The sequence below is a fragment of the Dothidotthia symphoricarpi genome, assembly GCF_010015815.1.
Source record: "Dothidotthia symphoricarpi CBS 119687 unplaced genomic scaffold P153scaffold_22, whole genome shotgun sequence".
NCBI lineage: Eukaryota > Fungi > Ascomycota > Dothideomycetes > Pleosporales > Dothidotthiaceae > Dothidotthia > Dothidotthia symphoricarpi.
This window is the reverse complement of record NW_022985029.1, coordinates 77994-92499: the sequence shown is the minus strand read 5'-3', so window position 1 is coordinate 92499 and position 14506 is coordinate 77994. Positions and strand designations below refer to the sequence as shown.

The 14506-nt window shown below is 52.3% G+C and overlaps 5 protein-coding genes across 5 annotated transcripts; 3 read left to right on the top strand and 2 right to left on the bottom strand.

Moving 5' to 3' along the window:
* Positions 1–674: 674 nt before the first annotated feature.
* Positions 675–2140, top strand: P153DRAFT_400732 (DDE-domain-containing protein; the record flags this gene model as incomplete). The annotated part of the gene is made up of 4 exons (XM_033671848.1): positions 675–1252; positions 1308–1712; positions 1791–2018; positions 2054–2140. Exons 1-4 carry the CDS (start codon positions 1067–1069, stop codon positions 2138–2140), a joined length of 906 nt encoding a protein of 301 aa, XP_033519029.1. The 5' UTR covers positions 675–1066.
* Positions 2141–2866: 726 nt separating this feature from the next.
* P153DRAFT_325872 (uncharacterized protein) lies at positions 2867–6017 on the top strand (the record flags this gene model as incomplete). The annotated part of the gene is made up of 3 exons (XM_033665281.1): positions 2867–4762; positions 4814–5530; positions 5582–6017. Coding segments are annotated over exons 1-3 (2697 nt in total), but the record flags the coding sequence as incomplete, so codon positions are not given.
* Positions 5980–9396, bottom strand: P153DRAFT_370564 (uncharacterized protein). The gene is made up of 3 exons (XM_033669070.1): positions 9178–9396; positions 8340–9115; positions 5980–8291 (listed from the first exon to the last, which is right to left on the bottom strand). Exons 1-3 carry the CDS (start codon positions 9374–9376, stop codon positions 6393–6395), a joined length of 2874 nt encoding a protein of 957 aa, XP_033519027.1. The 5' UTR covers positions 9377–9396; the 3' UTR covers positions 5980–6392.
* Positions 9397–10793: 1397 nt separating this feature from the next.
* P153DRAFT_390106 (amidase) lies at positions 10794–12604 on the bottom strand (the record flags this gene model as incomplete). Its single annotated transcript, XM_033670897.1, has 3 exons — positions 10794–10948; positions 11024–12275; positions 12323–12604. 3 exons carry the CDS (start codon positions 12602–12604, stop codon positions 10794–10796), a joined length of 1689 nt encoding a protein of 562 aa, XP_033519026.1.
* Positions 12605–13237: 633 nt separating this feature from the next.
* Positions 13238–14383, top strand: P153DRAFT_370561 (Emopamil-binding protein). The gene is made up of 2 exons (XM_033669069.1): positions 13238–13688; positions 13743–14383. Exons 1-2 carry the CDS (start codon positions 13305–13307, stop codon positions 14088–14090), a joined length of 732 nt encoding a protein of 243 aa, XP_033519025.1. The 5' UTR covers positions 13238–13304; the 3' UTR covers positions 14091–14383.
* Positions 14384–14506: the final 123 nt, after the last annotated feature.

Below are 14506 nucleotides of genomic sequence, written 5' to 3'. Positions count from 1 at the left end.
ATGAAGCATATAGTGCATATAGTGCATGAACAAGGTAAGCGCTTTGGAACATAGCGAATCAGTTGGCGAGCATGGAAACGTTGAAGAGTATTGATTCTATATTTGATATCTCGCTGTATGCCAGCCAACAAATGTAACTTCTAATGTAATTTGTATAATGCGTCTTTTACATTCATTTTGCCTTCATTCACTTCAGGACAAAACCGTTGAACTCATCTTAATACGTTGACTTGTGCGAACAAATAAGAAATAGAAAAAAGAGAAGACAAGAATCATAGAGCAATGCCAATCGAAAGATGCCTTCGCTCGTTCCAAATGGCATAAGATGGTTTATATACCACAGTTTCTCTTTCACCGAGCGCCATGAATCTACCGAACTCATTAGCCTGAGATTGTCAGATCAGGCCACAGCGTCAGCACTGAACTTACAGTGTTCTACAAAACAGGTTATGACACAATTCGCCAGGCAGCAAAAAGTGCCGACCATCACGTGACGCTACAGCCTGCATGCCCATCGAATCAACACCCATCATCTACGCATCTGCATAACATCTCAGCCTTCCATTCGCTGAGCCCCCTGCACTCAAACCTCGATCCTCCCAGGCAACACCCATCAGCCTACAATCCACAACATCACATGCTCCTTCTGCCTAGCCCTCTCATTCCTATAAATACCCCCCCTCACCCAACCTTTCCACTCCAGCTCGCTCTTTGCCAATTTGGCTCTGATCGGATGTAGTATCTGTTCTTCCGCAGGGTAACGCCTCGGATCTGGTCTTAACGGGACCGTTCACGTTATCTACTTTTTGGAACCTGGCTCCCAGCTCACTGGTCTGCGATCACAGTCGGGGGTATGGTGCCCATCCTCTTACACCGCTGGGATGTGTGCGCGATTCTTTTTTTCATTGAGTTCTCTGCCTGGGATGGTGGGGGCTTGAGGAAGGAAGAGGAGAAAGAGAGGGGTGGGATGGGAGTGAGGTTGACGGGAAGTGGAATACGGTGCGTCCTTGAGTGAAGAGATACATACGCGAGAAGAGTCAAGGCGTTGGACTAGAATCGCAATGAGATGAACACATACTGGAAGATGACGCATTGGTTTGAACTGATTGGGAGGGTGCTGCGAGACCGGGCTGTCTTAAAGGAGAATGTATACAGCATGGACGAGATGTTATTGATGCTAGGTTTCGTGAAGGTGCTTGTAGGTAAGGACGACACGCGAGACTACAGAGGTGCGCGTGTGAAGCGCACAATGGTGACTGTTATTGAATGCATTAGCGGAAACGGAGAGTATCTGAATTCTATTGGAGTCTGGATATACCGACTCCTACATCAGCCTGCAATGGCTCAAGCGTATATTTGACCCCGAGATGAAGGAGAGAGCTAACAACAAGCTACGGGTCCTGATCTACGATAGCTTTGACACGCATGAAACCCTGGAGGTACTGGAGTACTGCTTTGTAAACAACATTATCCTGTGCCGGCTCCCCTCTCACACCTTTCACAAGCTGCAGCCCTGCGACGTGGCTGTGTTCGCTTCACTGAAGGCAGCCTATCGCGAGCAGGTCGAACAACTAAAGCGTGGAGGCGTTAAAACTATCGGCAAAGAGCACTTTACTGCCCTTTTTAGTCCAGCGAGGAAGAAGGCCTTTACCCATGAGGACGTTATAGCTAGTTTTGCTGCAAGTGGTCTGTTTCCTTTCGACCCAGACAGGGTGCTTAGAATTATGCCAAGGCCTGTCGCCGACCTGACAATCCCAAAGGCCAGTGAAGTAAACGTTGAGTTCTGTTAGCAGAATGAAGTTCCGCGGACGCCTGCCACACCGGTGTCGGCAGAGGGTCTCGTGTCGCTACAAGATCTTATCATTAAGCAGGATGCTGGTACTCTTGATGAGGCGAGCAAACAAAGCCTACAGAGACATCTGCACAAGCTGGCCAAAACTGTGCAGTTGTCTTTTGCTAAAGGGGCTCTCCAACAGAACTACATCCGATTCTTGCTGACTATCAACAACGAAGCTAAGGTGCACGGTCGACTCAGCCGCTGATACTTGGCAAGGTGAAAGTCATGGGCTATGAGGAGCTCCAGGAGGCACGACAAAAGCGCATCGAGAAGGATGCTGACGAGAAGGCTAAAGAGAAATGAAAACGAGGTCGGAAGCGCACGAGTGTTGTGCTAGGTGCAGTGGTACAGATGGACGGAATAGTCGTAGCACAAGTTGAGGCTGCACTTGTCCCATGGAGAGCCCCAGTGGCGCGAATGTACTAATAGATGGCAGGCGACTTCATGTTGGGCGTGAAGTTAGGCCGGTATAGGCTTGGGACAGGCTGCCGTCCTGTGGCTGGGTGGTATCAATGCGTTGGAGCCTTTCCGGCGCCCAAGGGAGGAGCGCTCACAATGATGACCAAGGTAGGCTCGAGAATAGTGGCCGTCGCGATTTGGTGGGTACAAAGTGCGCGATTCGTCGAGCGAGAGCGAGCCGTAGGTTGATGCTAATGTCGAATGTGCGCGTTAATGAAGATGTTCCGTAGTAGTAGTAACACCTGTCTTCGCTGCGCTGAAGCGGTGGCACAAAGATCCTGAGGCTAGCTACCGTAAAACTCCTGCTCAATGGATTAACGCTAGCAGTGGAGGGCTGAGGCTCAATACGGGTACTAAGCTCGGTGCAGGTTGGAGGACCCAATTTTCGCCAGTTTTCCCCGCACAATGCTGTTATTTGAACCAATCAAAGATACTCAGTATATCTTCAGCCTTCTACTCCCCGTGCTAGCGTTAATCCATTGAGCAGGAGTTTTACGCTACGAAGGCGCTGCACGGACATCCTGATATGCTGTTTAATACAAACCTACGTATCACATGCACTATCGCATAGTATCCTCATGCGAGAAACGCCTACTTACAGTTGTGGCTGTCGCACAATCATGTGTTGTCAGCACTGCCCGGTCAGCCTCGCGTCGCAGTGCAGGCAAGCTGCGCCTCCCGCTCTCGATGTTCGAAACATAGCCTACCTAACAATCAACTGATATACTGCAGCACGTAGACGCTCAGTCTATTCTCACTTTCGACTCAGCATATTGTCACTTTGCGCTCACAACGAATCTTGCAGCTAAGATCTCAACGCCCTGCGCGAGCGAGCCACCGTGCGCTATCGATTTCCTCAGCCTGCTTCAAGGGTTCGAGAGTCCTGTCTACCGCTCGCGTATGTAGACACGTACATGACCCGATGCGACTGCTATATACCACAAGCGAGGGGAGGCTCAAGCGGACCGAGGACTTGACCGGTGACAAGGTCCCCACCTATGCGATCCTGTCGCACACCTGGAAGGACGGGCAGGAGGTGACCTTCGGCGATCTGGAGAATGTCGGCAATGTGGCAGACATTGACGCGCAAAGCAGTGAGGGATTTCAGAAGCTCGGCTTTTGCGCGCAACAGGCTATGCGTGACGGCCTAGATCATTTCTGGGTAGACACCTGCTGCATCGACAAGTCGAACAGCTCAGAGCTTCAAGAAGCGATCAACTCTATGTTTCGATGGTACCAGAACGCAGTGAGGTGTTATGTCTACCTTGCGGACGTCGAGAACGATACTCCGGATGGAGATGGCACGTCATCTCTCAGGAAGAGCAGATGGTTCACCCGAGGCTGGACACTCCAGGAGCTTCTTGCTCCCCAATCAGTCGAGTTTTATTCTAGAGAGGGAGCGCTGCTGGGGAACAGGGAGTCTCTCAAGCACACTATTCACGAGGTTACAGGCATCTCCATCGAAGCTCTATCAAGGAGTAATCTGTCTAACTTCAGTGTTGCTGAACGTTTCTCTTGGGCAGAAAACCGGGAGACGACGCGCGAAGAAGATAGAGCGTATTGTCTGTTTGGCATATTTGGCGTCTATCTTCCGCTAATCTATGGCGAGAACAAAGAGAACGCACTCGACCGGCTGAGAAGTGCGGCTGTTGCAAAGAACAACAAGGGCCGCAGTCAAGAGCAGGAAGCGAGGCTCGGCAAGATCCGCAGATGGCTAGCTGCGCCGGACCCGTCCACGAACTACCACAAAGCGCACAAGCAGCGGCAGGCTGAGACCGGACTCTGGCTGTTGGAAAGTGCAAAATTCGCTGAATGGAAGGGGAGTGTAGCATCGCAACTCTGGCTGCATGGGATCCCAGGATGTGGAAAGACCATCCTGAGCTCTACTATCATCGAGCATCTGCTGCAGCACTGCCATGATGACAGCAATACAGTGACGGTGTACTTTTACTTCGACTTCAATGATACACAGAAACAGGATCCAGAGCTGATGCTCCGCTCGTTGCTCTGCCAGCTCCAGCAGCGTCCATTTATAGTACCTGAAGGTGTTGACGCGTTATTTTCGTCCTGCGAGAACGGACAACGACAGCCATCATTGCATGCACTTTTAGACGTGACACGGCAGGCGATGCAACAGTTCACGCATGTCTACGTTGTTCTGGATGCGCTCGATGAGTGTACACAACGCTCAGAACTAATGGACATGCTTGCAACAGTGGCTAAGTGGCGACTTAACAACGTGCATCTGCTCATGACCAGCCGGAAAGAACGAGATATCGAGAGTTCTCTGGAGAGTTACGTCCGGGAAGAGGACACCGTCTGTCTTCAGGGGGACTTGGTGGACAATGACATACAGCGATACGTTCAACAAAGGCTGTCTGACGATAAGAAGCTGGCAAAATGGAACAAAGACGCCGCCATTAGGCAAGAGATCGAAGCTGCAATGATGCACGGGGCTCGTGGGATGTATATGTGTCCGCCCAGTTCTTTGCAAAGCCAAAACTGACGATAGTGTAGGTTCCGATGGGCTGTGTGTCAGCTTGACGCACTAAGAGAGTGTCGCAATCGAGCGATGCTGCGCAAGTCACTCGCTACTTTGCCACGGACGCTAGACGAGACATACGACCGCATCCTCTCTGCTATAAGCGAGGAAGACTGCGAGTACGCAGTGCGCATCCTGCAGTGGCTGACATTCTCTGCGCGGCCACTGTCCGTCGAGGAGATTGCCGAAGTTATCGCCATCAACGTAGCGCGCGACCCAGCGTTCGACCGTGATGAAGTGCTAGAAGATCCGCTAGAAGCGCTGAACATCTGCTCTAGCCTAGTCACCATTACAACGAACAGGGCGGAAGTAGGACATCACTCCACACAACGTATCATCGCTCTAGCACACTATTCGGTCCAGGAATACCTTGTGTCAGACAGGATTGCGAAAGGATCAGCAAAGCAGTACAGTATGCAAGAAGTTGACTGCCATGATGCGATAGCACAAAGCTCCTTAGCGTACCTGATGCAGTTCCAGCAACCATTATCAAGAGAAATTCTTGAGGCATCTGCGCTCGCAAGGTACACAGCAGAGTTCTGGAGTAGCCATCTTCGAAAGTCAGGAGATAAGGCGGAAGGAGCAATTCGACTAGCGTTGGGTCTATTGTCGATGGAAAACAACGCATATTTCACCTGGATCCAGTTGTATGATCCGGAAATGCCCTGGGCCAAGCCAGACCTGAAAAAAGGGTTGGACAGCGTAGCTACGCCCCTTTACTACGCTGCACTGTTGGGCTTGAGTACGGTCACAAAAGTGATGTTGAGCCACGGCGCCGACGTCAACGCGCAGGGTGGACGCTACGGCAACGCACTGCAGGCAGCTTCAGCTGAAGGCCACGAGCAGGTAGTGAAGATGCTGCTTAACAAAGGCACTAACGTTAACGTTAACGCACAGGGTGGACGCTACAGCAACGCACTGCAGGCAGCTTCAATAGAAGGCCACAAGCAGGTAGTTAAGATGCTGCTTAACAAAGGCGCTAACGTTAACGTTAACGTACAAGGTGGATACTACAGCACTGCACTGCACGCAGCTTCAGCGGAAGGCTACGAGCAGGTAGTTAAGATGCTGCTTGACATAGGCGCCAACGTTAATGCACAAGGTGGACACTTTGGCAACGCACTGCAGGCAGCTTCATACAGGGGCTACGAACAGGTAGTTAAGATACTGCTTGATGCAGGTGCTCATCAACCCAAGGAAAACGATCATATGTTGCGATTAGAATAGCTTTCCTCAAGCACTCAGTAAGCATTTCAACTCAGCAGCAAATGACATCAAGCAGACCATCGCGCTCTCGCTCAATTGAGTCCTCTCATCCCCCCCTCCCCCCCAGGGTATACGCACCGCAGTCTACGGAACCTCAAGATCTGTACAACGGTGTAGATGGGACAATCCAGAACGAGTACCACCAGTATGCGCAGATACCATTCACTCGAGTATATCCAGATCTCCAGAAACCAGGAAAACAGCAATATTTCGTATTAGGAATTACCTCCTCCCCCCCACCTCTGCTCTCCCTCTCCCTGCTCTCCCATCCCCCACCCCCCCAAAAAGCTAAGCCCACACCAACTTCTTCAACGAATACCCAATCTGCTCCAGATACCCCGTACTCCTCCTCGCCTCAGCCAGACTAACTATATCCCTCTCCTCCACCTCCAACGTCTTCGGCGCAACGCGCACAATCTCCTCGCAAATACTGCTTACGATCTGCATCTCCGTCTGCGGGGAATCATGAGCGCCGGCTGCAGACGACGGGGGCGGCAGGGCCTTGAAAGCTAGGAAGCGCTGCGTGGCTGTACTCGGCTCCGCTGTATCGTCCGACGCGCCGGAATCCAAGGCGCGTGTATTTCGGCGGACGAGCTCGGCGCCGCCTTGCGTGCGGTAGCGGAGGAGCAGGCCGACGTTTTTATCCGCATCCATGTGGCGCTGTGCCAGCGTGGAAGTAATGTACACGCCCTTGACTAGACCCTGCACATCAGCCAAGTCGATGCGTTCAAACTCGCGGACCTTCTCGGTGCCCCAGTCCAGACGGCAGAAGTAGACTGCTTTCTGGGTGAGCAGCAGGACAGCCTCTTCGAAGCCTGCGGTTTTAGTGTGGTTTGCTTGGGTGGGGACGCTGAGAGTCCAGCCGTGGATCAGGTCTTCGTCCGGGGATTCGATGACGATGCCTGCTGAGCGGTCGATGGCTTGTTGGCGGACTTTGCGCACGTCGATGAAGTAGTCGCTGCTTTTCATGTCGGCTTCGAATTCGGCGAAGATGGTGTCTGTTGCGCGGCCGAGGAGGTAGTCGATCACGGCTTGGGCGAAGTAGTCGTTGACGATGTTGTTGTAGTATCGAGTGAGAGTGAGGCCGAAATCTGTCAGCGCGCCGGTGATTTGGCGTTTGCGTGTGCGTGTGAAGTCGCCCTTGAGCGCGGCGGTGCCGGCGTATTGGCGGGAGATGGCGTCGCCGTTGTCGGCCCAGAGCGTGTTGAACCAGCTGGTGCTTGGGTCGTTTTGCAAGTCGATGGTGTAGCTGCCTGCCGAGAGTTGTCCTTCCAAAGCTGTCCTTGCACAAGCAGATTGTACGACGTTTGTGCGATCTAGACAGTCCATACAGTTCGTGCGAAGGACGCCTGATTGTTGGTGTTTGATTTCATCGTCAGAGATTTCCGTCCAACCTGTGGAGTCCAAGAAAGGGCCAAGAGTAGACATCAGAACGGAAACGTTTTCAAAGCGCATGCCACGGCAGACGTTGTGGAAGTCGAACCACTCAAAACCGAGCTGCTTGCCCTGCCCGTCCATACCCCCATTTTCATTGAGTGCCTGTGCGTGTTTTTCGTACAGCTCGCCAATCTTCGCTTCTGTGCCTTTTTTGTCGATGAGAGACGCGCAGTACAGCTCTCCGTATCGCGAGGAAAGATCGGTAAAGTGGCGCTTAAAGGCTGTGGCATTTGTCTCGAAAGACCCCCAGGTAGTGACTTGAGGCTTCAAACTATACGGTGATTGTGAAAAGAAGAGAGGGATAGAGCCGCGGATCTGCGTGAAGGAAAATATCTTGTCTTGCGAGGTGTTCCACGTCGGGGATGAGAGAATTTGCTCTGTCTCGACACTATTGGCAGTACAACCCTCATCATCGATTCCTCGACGTAGATATCGAAGCCCAGCTCGCTTAATCGATCTTCGAGAGATGAGCGTTAATACGAAGTCTTTGCCATCTGCAGGCGCCACTGGCGGCGTGGAGGGTTTCGCTTCCGAGCTCGATTCCGTCTCCTTCTCCTGCTTGTCTTTCCAGGATTGTAGTTGAATGTCGTCTGGAGTCGCTGCCGAGTCCACCACTAAACTGCCAGACTGGGAGTTTGCCGCTTTGATCGTGAATGGTCGTTGTCCCACGAATCCCTGAATGACAGGAAGGATGAACGCATGCTGGCCAGCCTCAACAAATGGCGAGACGATGTGTTGGTTCCAGAAAAACTATTCAAGTCAGTCATTGCACTACCCTTCATATGGGAAGAAACTAACCAAAGGATCGTACTGCTTGAAGAGGGGCAGACTAGGAGTAGGGTTTTGCTTGCCGACGCTATGCGACAAGTCATGTTCGTAGGAGAAAAAGAAGTTGCCAGAAGAAAAGTACATCCTCGTCGTCTGCAAGATCTTGGGCAGTAGTGCGATAGTCGTAGCATCCTTCTCACCGTCCAAAGCCTTGGGAATATCCTCAGGGCTAACATCCGCTACATTCTTGTCTTCCGTGGGTATCGCATCTGGCTTCGACTCGCCAGTGGCTTGTTCCTCTTTCTTGGGGATCGTGGATGCAACATCCTGCGGGACGCTCTTCGCAGCCAATTTCTCGTCAGAAGTCAAGCCCTGGGTACGCCTACTATCAGTGCTCCACCCCTTCCTCGAGAACCATTTATCAGCGAACATGCCATATGCTCCTTTGCGCTGCATGACATCCTCGGCAACACTAGACTTCGGATCCGCCGGGCCCTTCTGTCCCGTAACTGGATCCTTGACCTCCGTCGTCTCGGTCGTTGCCTCCTCCACCAGCGAATCAGTCATGCTATGCGCATCGTCTTCATTCTCAGAGTCCGTCTCTTCTTCCCCAGCCATCTGCGCCTTATTATGTCGATGCAGGTGTTCGCGCGTAGCCGCAATAGCCTTGTCGGCGTCGGCCTGCGATGAGAGTGGGATAAGGGCGACATCAGTAATCTTGTAGATTGGCTTGCCGCGAATCTGCGCGACCTGCTCCCGGTCGCATATCGATATGAGGAAGTGCGAAGTCGCGACTTTCAAAAGGCCTGTCCATGCGCATTAACATCCATCAACTTCTGAAGCAAGGCGCTGGACAAGCAAGCCATACCCACAACGCCGTGCGCCTCCAGGGATATCGGCGCAGCATCCTCGTCGCGTCGATCCTTGAGCAGTGGTCCGACGTTGCCCTTGTAGTCGATCTTGATGGCCTGCTTAGGTGCAGGCGCATGACTGTGGGGCGCGACGCTTTGTAGTACCAGGCCGTCCACGGCGGCGTAGACGAGCAGTTTGCGCACAATGCCCGGCATAGCGTTGTGTGTGTTGATAGGGTGTTGACTCGTGGGGAAGCGTACAGATGGTTCGGCGCGGGGTGGATGTTGCATGACGTCGTCTTACATATCTGACGCTAGTGGCCGCGTCGCGACTGCTCCAAGTTATCACCATTGAACTCATATCTTTCAACACGAATTTCCTTCTGTCGCGTAGGGATGCATCGATCTCATAGCTGGAACGGTTAGAAGATTGGTCTTCTGCTGTTTCACATCTTCCCTTGACGTAAATTCATTACGCTGCACTACTTACACGCCCCTAAGCTCTCATGAACCACATTGTTGGTTGGTGGTCGGTTGGTTCAGGCGTAAGCTTTGCAGAGGCCTAAGGCCATGTAGCTGGTATGCAGGATACCCGGCTGCTTGCAGCTAAAGCTATTGAAAAAAAACCAACCCGTTACCGTGTTTTTGTGTTGTAGTTGAGGTATCTAGATATCCTCCTTCCTCTTCTTCTCCTTCGCCCCCGTATATACATACCTCTACCTATTTTAATGTACCAATATCAAAAATGTAAATCTGCTTAAAAAGTATAATAACCTAGTCTTACGTTAGTAAAGCCTCTTCTGCGACTACACTTACTTCTAGCACGCGTAATGCATACTATGTCTTTAAAGCAGAGCCTATAGAAAAGCTACGTAGATGTAAATATTCTCCAAGCTCTAACAAGCCTGTCTTTTGATCTGTAAATGTGATAAGTTGTAAGATAATATTCTAGGTCTTTACCGCGTATCCAGATTAGAAAAAGGCGCTCTATCGCCACTATATCGCACAGCCCATTACCTACAAGTGTAGCAAACAGAAAAGTAGCGGTAGAAGTTCCTTATCTCAACCCCAGTAATCATAATTTCAAGTTTTCTGCGTGCTCGAGATTTCGAAAAATTGGGGTTTCTTTGAGAATTAGTGTTGGTGAACTATGCCCCCCCCCCCCCCCCCCAAAAAAAAATCAAGATACCAAACCCATTAAACCAATCCCTCAACCTCCTCGTACCTCAATTTTTCTCTCTTTTCTTAGCTTTCCGTCCCTTCATTCCACATCCTCAATTCTCCACTCCAGTTCGGTCTGCATCCACAGTCTTCGCATCAACCCCATGCTTACTATTTCTCGTTTCTGCTAGAAGTTGGCTGGACGTTCCACCTTATAAAGATTGAAATGTTATGAGTTTCTCAGTCTCGTCAGGCAACAGAGTTGTAGGTATTTGTAAAAGGCATATTTTCGTACACTAAAAATTCATTTTCGTTTCATGCCGCGATTCATTTCCCAATTTTTTTAGTTATTAATTCCCACCATCTATCTTTCCATACTCTTAGCGAGAATATACTATATCTACGAGTACTTCAATCAATGCATCCACCTACCCATACTACACCTTTCCACCCAACTTCGCCTCAATCCACCTCAAAGCTTAGCACCCACCTTCCCACACCCAGCCATCTTCACCGCCTCATCAATAACCTGCATAGCCTCAACCAGGACCTCCTCGCGCAAGCTCGGCGCAACAACCTGCACGCAAAGCGGCGTGCCCAGATAAACCCTGCGATCGAACCCCGTCCCTATCAATAAAAGGTCAGCTTAGCACCATAAACCCCCCCAAAAAGACTCAGAAGAAGAAAAAGAAGAGAACTCACACAACCCCCTATTCACCCTATCCCACTCCCCCAACACCTCCCCCTCCACCTCACCCCTTAAGTCCTGCTCGCCAAACATCTTCACAGGCACAACCCCCGCCGCACAATCCAACAACACAAACGCACTCGTATAATTAATAAAATCATACCTATCAACCGGGGGCACCGGATGCGGCGCCACAGGGCAAAAAAACGCATCAACATCCCCATGCTGACTATTCCACACTTGTAAAAACTCCTTCTGAAGGACATCCCTCTTAGCGTGCAGTTTCTGCACCTCGAGAAGATCCTTGGGCGGCTGGCGCTGGAAACGGGACTGCAGCCAGGGGGATAGTGGCTCGTCGGCGGCTTCGATCAGGTCGAGCATTGCGTTTCCGCCTTCGACTGTGTGGAGGGTGTCGAAGAGGGGTTTGCATTGCGTGAGGAGGGGGGCGATGTCGAGGGCGATTGTTTCTACGCCTGCGGATGTGAGGGCGGTTTTTACGGTGTCGAGGAGGCGTGAGATGGGCGGGTGGGGGGTGACGATTCCGTCGTGGCGTACGATGCCGATGCGGAGTTTGCGGGGCGGGGAGGTCGCGGGGAGGATGTTCCATGGTAAGGGTGTGACGTCCGGGTCGAGTGTCCATGGTTCTTGGAGGGAGACGGCGCGGAAGAAGAGTTCCATGTCGCGCATGGAGCGGCCCATGGGGCCGGCGGAGGGTGGGATGCTGACTTTCATGGCGCCGGCGTGGATGCCGTTGGCGTAGGGGATCCGCTCCCAGCTGGGCTTGATGCTGAAGATGCCGTTGCACATGGCGGGGATGCGGATCGAGCCGCCCAGATCGGAGCCGACGCCTAGTACGCTGCCGCGCATGGCGATTAGTGCGCCTTCGCCGCCGGAACTCCCGCCTGCGGTTACGGCGGTGTTGTGGGGGTTGATGGTGCGGCCGAAGACGTTGTTGTGGGTGTCGAATGCTAGGAGCGTTTGGGGCACGTTGGTCTTGCAATACAGTACTGCTCCCGAGTTGAGTAGGATGTCTACGAGGACAGAGTTTTGCGTCACGGGATTGAAGGCCAGGCTGGCGAGGCCTGTGGAAGAATCATAGCCGCGGACTTTGAACGTGTCTTTTAGTGATACTGGGACGCCGTGGAGGGGGCCTAGAGGGGGCTTTCCGGAGGCGAGGTGGGCGTCTAGTTCTGCTGCTCTTTCTAGGGCATCCGTGAAGAAGATTTCTGTCAGGCAGTTTGTGAGCTGGTGGGCGATGGTTGCGCGCTTAGGTTTGTTAGCTGGTTGAAGGTAGAGTTAAGGGATATACGCACCTTGCAGAATGCTCTCACAACATCAACACACTTCAACCTTTTCTCTCTGATTTCTTCGGCCAACGCAGTCGCATCGAATTGCTCGGTGATCCGCAGCTCTTCACTGCTTAACAGTCCACACTTGCGAGGCAAATCGATATAATTTGTGACGTCCGGTGACGTCAAGTTGCTGATTAGCCATTCCTTAGGTATGCGGGCGGCTTGTTCCTCTTTCTTCTTCTTCGACACAATCTGATACTTGAGTGGTCGTTCAGGTTTGGTTGTTGTTTCTAATTTCGACATGGTATTTTGTGCTTGTCCATCCTAGAAATTGAAAAGTAGAATTTATTGCTGTTGCCAAGGTAGCTAACTACCAAGTCTTTGTGCTTAAGGGGTAGCCATATCGTACTGAGTTGTCCGGTTGAGGCTCTAATGGTTAGTTACTATCGAACTAACCCCATGAGTAGTCGCGATTGGCTCCAAAAGCAACGGAGGCGCGCGCAGCCGAATAGCTAAAGCTTCGACTCGCGTCGCCCGTACATCATCGAGACGCGCGATGTCCATCTCAGGAACACGTCAACCTACAGATAGATCTGTCTGATGGAAGAGGCTTGCTCGCTTGGAGAGGTTGTGGAATGTTGGATGTGCATGGACTCGCGCTAAGAATGTGGCGCTGAAGTGGACTGATGAAGTCAGAACTACGAAAAAGACTCGACGACGTCTCGAAAGACAGAAGGTATAGACGACTCAGTCAAACCTATTAGAGACAGCACTTACAAACGAGGGAGATCAACTGTCAGCGCGCCTGTTACAGAGTCTGACATCTACAAACGCGGTGATAGGCAGGGGACGATGCGCCGACCCCTGCCATTTGGGCCTAGTTTGGCTGATTAGGGCCATACCCCAGAAGTCTTGGAGCGTCTACTTCAACACTCACCGTTGTTTTCCTCCCTTTCTTGCGTCCTCATCTCCATCCTCGACATCAATTGCATCCACTGCAGCCATGTCGTTCAATTCCACCATCCCCGGTGCCCTGCACCCTTACTACCCGGTCGGTGTCGAGATCACAGGGTACCTCATGAACTTCTGGAACACGGTTGAGCTGCTCAGCATGTTCACGGCGGGAATCACAGTAATCTTCAGCGCGACGTATGTTATTACGAAGCGTCTGCGGCCGACTGTCAGCACGGGCGACCTGTCGACGATCATGTGGTTCGTCCTGTGTGGGTTCATCCACTCGTTCTTCGAGGGCTACTTCTCGTACAACTTCCGCCGCATGGGGGGCATGCAGGATCTGTTTGGTCAGCTGTGGAAGGAGTACGCGTTGAGCGACAGCCGGTACCTGACGCAGGATGCGTTTGTGCTGTGCATGGAGAGTGTCACTGCCGTAGGTTCAGCCCCGTCTCAGCGCAGAAGGTCAATGCTAATGAAACGTTTCCAGTTCTTCTGGGGCCCTCTCTCGTTCGTCACGGCCGGCCTCATCGCGACCGACCACCCACTGCGCTACTCGCTCCAGCTTATCGTCTCGCTCGGCCAGTTCTACGGCGACGTGCTGTACTACGCCACATCCCTCTTCGACCACTACATCCTCGATGTGTCGTACTCGCGTCCTGAGCAGTGCTACTACTGGGGCTACTTTGTCCTTATGAACGCCTTCTGGATTGTGATTCCGGGATACCTGATGTGGCAGAGTGTCGATGCCACCACGCAGGCATTCGCGGCGGTCAACGAGGCAGCCAGCCTGATGAAGCGCGCAGAGAAGATGGGATACACCAAGAAGAAGGCTTGAGCTTGGGTTGTCTTGGTGGGCGATGAGATGGTGGATGGGATGAGTGGGGCAAGGGGGGGTCTGAAGGAAGGGCTGAAAATATAGCGGCAATGTTGGGGCTGTATATAGATAGAAGTGGTAGACGGGGCACAGGAGCATTGCGGGCGGCGTTGTAATGATAGGCGTGGCTATTGCCGCGTGCACACAGGACATGAATGAATCGAAACGAACTGAGCGAGTATCCGTGCACAGACCACCATGACGCACGGGCAGTAAGCATACTGTCTCAGACGGCGGACGGGAGAGTCGCGCAGGGAGCGAGGGCAACGGGCGTCGAGTGCTGCTGACAAGCGTTGCCCGACGCACTGGGCGGCATGTTGTGCGTGAGGTGGTGTGCGGCGGTTGAGGCTCAAGGCCCGACTCTTGGCCTGCTCATT